This window comes from Teleopsis dalmanni, unplaced genomic scaffold (genome assembly GCF_002237135.1).
Source record: "Teleopsis dalmanni isolate 2A unplaced genomic scaffold, ASM223713v2 unscaffolded_contig_3260, whole genome shotgun sequence".
NCBI classification, from domain to species: Eukaryota; Metazoa; Arthropoda; class Insecta; order Diptera; family Diopsidae; genus Teleopsis; species Teleopsis dalmanni.
In genome coordinates, this window is record NW_024034642.1 from 1 (window position 1) to 5,313 (window position 5,313).

The 5,313-nt window shown below is 31.9% G+C and overlaps 1 protein-coding gene across 1 annotated transcript; it reads right to left on the reverse strand.

The window, feature by feature from the left end:
- Positions 1–655: 655 nt before the first annotated feature.
- On the reverse strand, positions 656–4,120 carry LOC119665027 (glutamic acid-rich protein-like; the record flags this gene model as incomplete). The annotated part of the gene is given in 5 exon segments (XM_038074358.1): positions 656–1,041; positions 1,109–1,863; positions 1,935–2,258; positions 2,316–2,973; positions 3,747–4,120. Coding segments are annotated over 5 exon segments (2,319 nt in total), but the record flags the coding sequence as incomplete, so codon positions are not given.
- Between the last annotated feature and the right edge of the window lie 1,193 nt (positions 4,121–5,313).

The window sequence follows — 5,313 nt, forward strand, 5'->3', positions numbered from 1 at the left end:
CTATATTTTCTAAGCTTTCATTTTCTTCAAATAATTTTTAATGTAGAGAATTTCGCAATTTTCAATCCATATGTATGAAATATTCTTTACTTTTCTCTCTTTGAGCATAGGATATCTATTCCGTTTATTATACAGAAAGATAATGAAGGAATAGTATGTGCATGTATTAGTCGTATCAGCTTCAAAACTAATTAAAAGATTCAATTCAAGAACTGTAGTGAACTATGCTGGGACTGTTATTCAAAGTGCCTTGGTACATCCGCACAAACGACATGCTAAGAGACCTTAGAATAGACCCGATCAAAAAATACATAAGGGACAGAGCCCTGAAGTTATATGCGAAAATTGATAGGCTATCCTATTTACCACTATCTAATCTTAGAGCAATCAGTCTCCGCACGGGGAGGTACGCAGATCTTAGATCAATCACTGAATAATTATGAAGTTTATGAGAGATATTCAATTTAGTCAATGAGATGGGTGGAACTTTAAAGTAACTATAAGTTTAGTTATACCATATAAACTATTTCTCGCCAATAATAAATGTACTTTATAGGTTTGTTAAAACAATTTATTTAATATTGAAAGCCTTATTACAGAATTAAGGTTGACAATTAATTATATTTGTTTTAAGTATCGATCATATTTTATGAAATATGACATCGCTAAATCTAGATTGCAATTATAATTATTTCTGCATTACATAATTAAAAATGTAAGGATATATTTATATGCTATTCTTAATCTTAACACTTTAAGGATGATATTGTTATCATACAAAAAAAAATTTTTGCAGTTACTTTGAAATAATTTCAAAATAATTTCTATTTAATTTACTTAGTCGCTATTGAGGACTTTTCCTTTGAGTCTGCCAAAGATTTAGCTGATGTGCTTTTACGCTGGGGCTTTGACTTTGTAGCGGTTTTAGGTGTTGCAGCAGCCTTTGTTGGAGTATTAACCTTTGCTGCAGTTGTTTTAGATTTATGTTTAGTCTCAGGTTCGTCTTTTTTGCCATTTATTTCTTTTGACTTTTGTTTCTCACTAAAAGCAACAAAAAGCAAAACAATTTATTATACAAACAATAAAAAACATTTTATATTTCCCATACCTTTCAATATCAATATTAAGAACTTCTCCTTCCTCGTCGTCTTCGTAGCCCATTTCATCATCATCTCCACCATTATTTTCTGCAGGTTCTACCTCGCGCAAAAAATCTCCAAGATCTTTGTCCACCTCTTCCCATAGCTTGTCTTCTACATGATCGTCACCATTTTCTGTATTTTCATTGTGATCGGCATCATTAGTCTCTTCATCTTCAACTTCTTCACTTTTTTCTTCTTCATCGTCATCGGCAATATCAGATTTTCCTGCATTAACTGCACCTTCTTCTTTTTCCTCATTATCATCAGCACCCTCATCGTTAGAATTACGCTCTTTCTTCTTTTCCTGCTCTTTTGCTTCAGCACTTTCCTTTTCTTCTAGTTCTTTCCTTCTTTTTTCTGCTTTCTCTTCCTCTTCCTTATGACGTACAAATGCTTTAAGGTGAGTACGCAAAAGACAATGCTTTGAAGTATACGATTCTAACGTATCTTTAGCGGCAGAGTAATGATTACACAATTTACAATAGAATGCATCAATTTTCTTGACATATTGTGCACCAATCGGTTGGCGTTCTTTAGTTTCATCGTCTTCATCAATGCCACCAATTTCGGAGTCATTCAATAGCGCATCGATGTCCATATCATCATCGATTTCATCAATTTCACCCACTGAATCAAGTGTTGTAAATTTATTTAAATCGATTTCGCGCATATCATCGTCACCGCTGTTATCACTATCTGAATCTCGCTTGCGAGCTTTATTCTATCATAAAAAAATAAAAATAAATTTAATTTTATTGTTTAAACATTTGCTAATATTCATAGGTTACTTACTTTAATATGTTCCAACGAGCAACGATGGGTCTCATACAACATAGGACTTTTGAATGCCAAATGACAGGTTGAGCAATAGGGCATTAAGAATTTTTTCATGGTCTTGTGATCCTCAGACAATTGATGTTTAGCTTTTGGTTGTCGATAATGCAAACGACATAAATGACAGAATTTTGGTTCATGTTCCTCCTTGGAATTCTCCTCGATTTCACGTTGTGTGGCACGTTGACGTGCGCGCAAACGTAACAAATGTGCCTTTTGACGTACAGCAATTTGACGAACTGCATTTTTATGGACACGTGAGTGCAAATGATAAGAATAATCCTGTAATGAAATTTTGTTAGTACAAATAGTTTAATTTCTTTTTAACAATTTACTTACTTTGAAAGTCACACATTTAGTGCGACAATGAATGCAAGTCAGTTTTATAAATCGAGAACCTCTTCTAGGTGAGCTATGCTCATCACGACGTGAGCTACGGGTTTTCTCCTTTTTATCATGTTCATCATCACTATGATCGGTTTTCTTTTTGGAGCTACTTGATTCTTTTTCTTCCTTGATTGATGATTTCTTCGTAGCCTTCTCCTTTTTACGATCTTCCTCTTCAGTTCCATCCTTTTCACGTTTCTTACCTTCTTTTTTTATTTCCTTTTCTCCAGATTCCTTGTCCTTGTCACCATCTGTTTCAGCTACTTCATCGGTTTCTTCATCGTTATTTTCATCAGCTTCATCGGCATCTGCAACCGAACCATCCTCACCCTTTTTACTCTTACTAGAAGTATTCAAATCATCTTTTTGCTGTTTCCACGAATCTTCATCATCAACATCTTCATCGGACTGTTGTTCGTCGCCGTCTTTTTCTGCAGACTTCGGACGTTTGCTGCTACTACGTTTACTTGATTTTTTCTTGGTATCAACATCATCACTCTTATCATCATCGTCCTTATTCTCTTCACCACCAGATGACTCACGTTTCCTAATGCTACGTGATGCACGTGGACTTTTTGAACGGCGTACATTATTTCTACGGCGCAATGAGCTATTGATTTTACGCAAATGCATAACATTGTAATTAAAGACATAGAAAAATTGTAGTAGTCTGATATACACAAAAAATCAAAATCAAAATCTTCATAAAATTTGTAGTACAGTAATAATAGGTAGTTGTCGTTTATTCAATGATAAAATAGGTAAAAATTCCAAGCCTTCCGTAGTTATCATATTTACACAATAATTGCATTTTACTCATAAATAAAGCAAGTTTCATAAATTATAGGTTCGCTTAGTTAAGCTATATTCTTTAGAGATTTGAAGTCGTGAAATAATATGTTATTTTGAGCTGACAATGCAAACATTTCATATAGACATTCATAATATATATATTTTATACATATAGACATATATATTAATAAATGGTTTGCATGAGCACAGAAGATCTATTAAAGGACGAGGTGCTTTAATCACATCTTCCCTTAATTAGATCTTCTAAATGAATATATTTAGAATGATTTTAATTTAGTTTCTAAGTAATTTTAACAAAGTGAAATAAACTTGATTTATTTAAGGAGAGTAAATATGCATATGTGTAGTGAATCATTGCAGCATTCATTATATGCGGATATATACAATTTCTTGATTATAAATGCTTTCAACAAATCCACAGGCCGTCTCATATATAAATAATACAAACATATTTATTTCTTCACATCAGTAATGGAAGTCAATTTCAACAGCGAATTAGTTTGAAAATCAAATTAAGTTCTGCTCCTTAGAGTGTCTACAATCAATAACTCATTCAAATTAAGTATTTACCTCTTGAAGCGTGCGAGTTTCAACGCACCTACACGTTCTCTCTGCTGAGCAAATAATAGCTTTCTGCGCATTATTCTTATATTTTCCGATTCCCTGCGAATAGGACGTGTACCGCCACCACGTATTGTTGAACGCATGCCACGGCCTGTTGAGGACATTGTGCCACGCACTTTAGATATGTAACCACTGCGGACAGTACGCTTTGGTGGGCCAAGAGGTGAACGATGGCGGTTTGAAGTGGAATTGTCACGTTCCGTACGGCTTGTATTGCCACGATATGAACCACTACCGGCATTTGAACGATAATTTGAACCAGATACCGCTTGAGACGGTGATGTACGATTACGTCCGGCTGAAGTTGTACGACGATAGTCCTGTGATGATGATGAAGATGTGTTTTTCTTTATGTTATGTTTATTTTATTTTAAAAACAAGTACAAATTTTCTTTAATTTGATATTTTTTTTCGCTAAATTTGTGTAATCTGAATTATTTTTTTATTTTTTTTTCTAGGAGTGGACAATAAAGGGAGAAACAACATTCTGTGCTAAAATTTTGTCGAGTAAAAAACTGTCATTTAAAATCAGCTTCTATATATCAGTTTAGTTAAGCGTTTTTTATTTTTCAATTAAGGCTTTTAGGACACGGGCCAAGCCGCATGTTTTAAGGCAGTTCAGTTCAGATTTGGACGCACTTAGCCATTATCTTATCATATTATTGTCATATAATATATTAAGTTAGTTTTGCAGTGCTCTGCGCTATTTGTGTGTAGAATATAATCGTTGCACATATCAAGCTATATAGAGTAATTTATAGGGCATATATATAGATATATAATTTAACGATGACTGTGTTGTATGAACCAACTAAAGCAGCAATTGTCACTTTATAATCATATTTAGACCTTTTAAAATGAAGTTGTTTACATTTAATATTTTGGCTTTCGTTGGATCACCTTTCTGTATAAATATCTTTTCTTCTATTCCATTTTCAAGTGCTGTAGTAAACAGCTTTCGATTTTCTATATATATTTCTATTTAAGCATAAATATAAAATATATAACTATTATTATATAAGTTTTTTAGAGTGTATGCTAGATTTTTTTGTTTTGCTTAAATGGAATAAGAGTAAAATCTATATGGATTAAGGCTTACATATGTACAGCGTTATATAAAAAATTACGTTAATTGAATTGCTATACATTGTTTGGAAGTACTTACGTCTTGGCGAGAACGTTTTCTATCATCGGTTCGATCACGAGATGAGTCCTTTAAGAAAGCAATGAAAATTATTTATTAGATTTCAAGGCAATAACGTTATAATTTAATTATATACATTATAAGAATAATATAAAACATAATAGTTATTTATAATATGCTAATTATATATTTTAATAATTAATAATATTATAATAATAGAATAGAATATATTATTAGAATAATAGAATACTATAAGAATACGAAATAGAATAATTTTATATAGCACAATTATATTTTATTACATTAATTATATATACTTTATATATATTTTAATATTCTAATATTAATATTACATATAATATATTATAA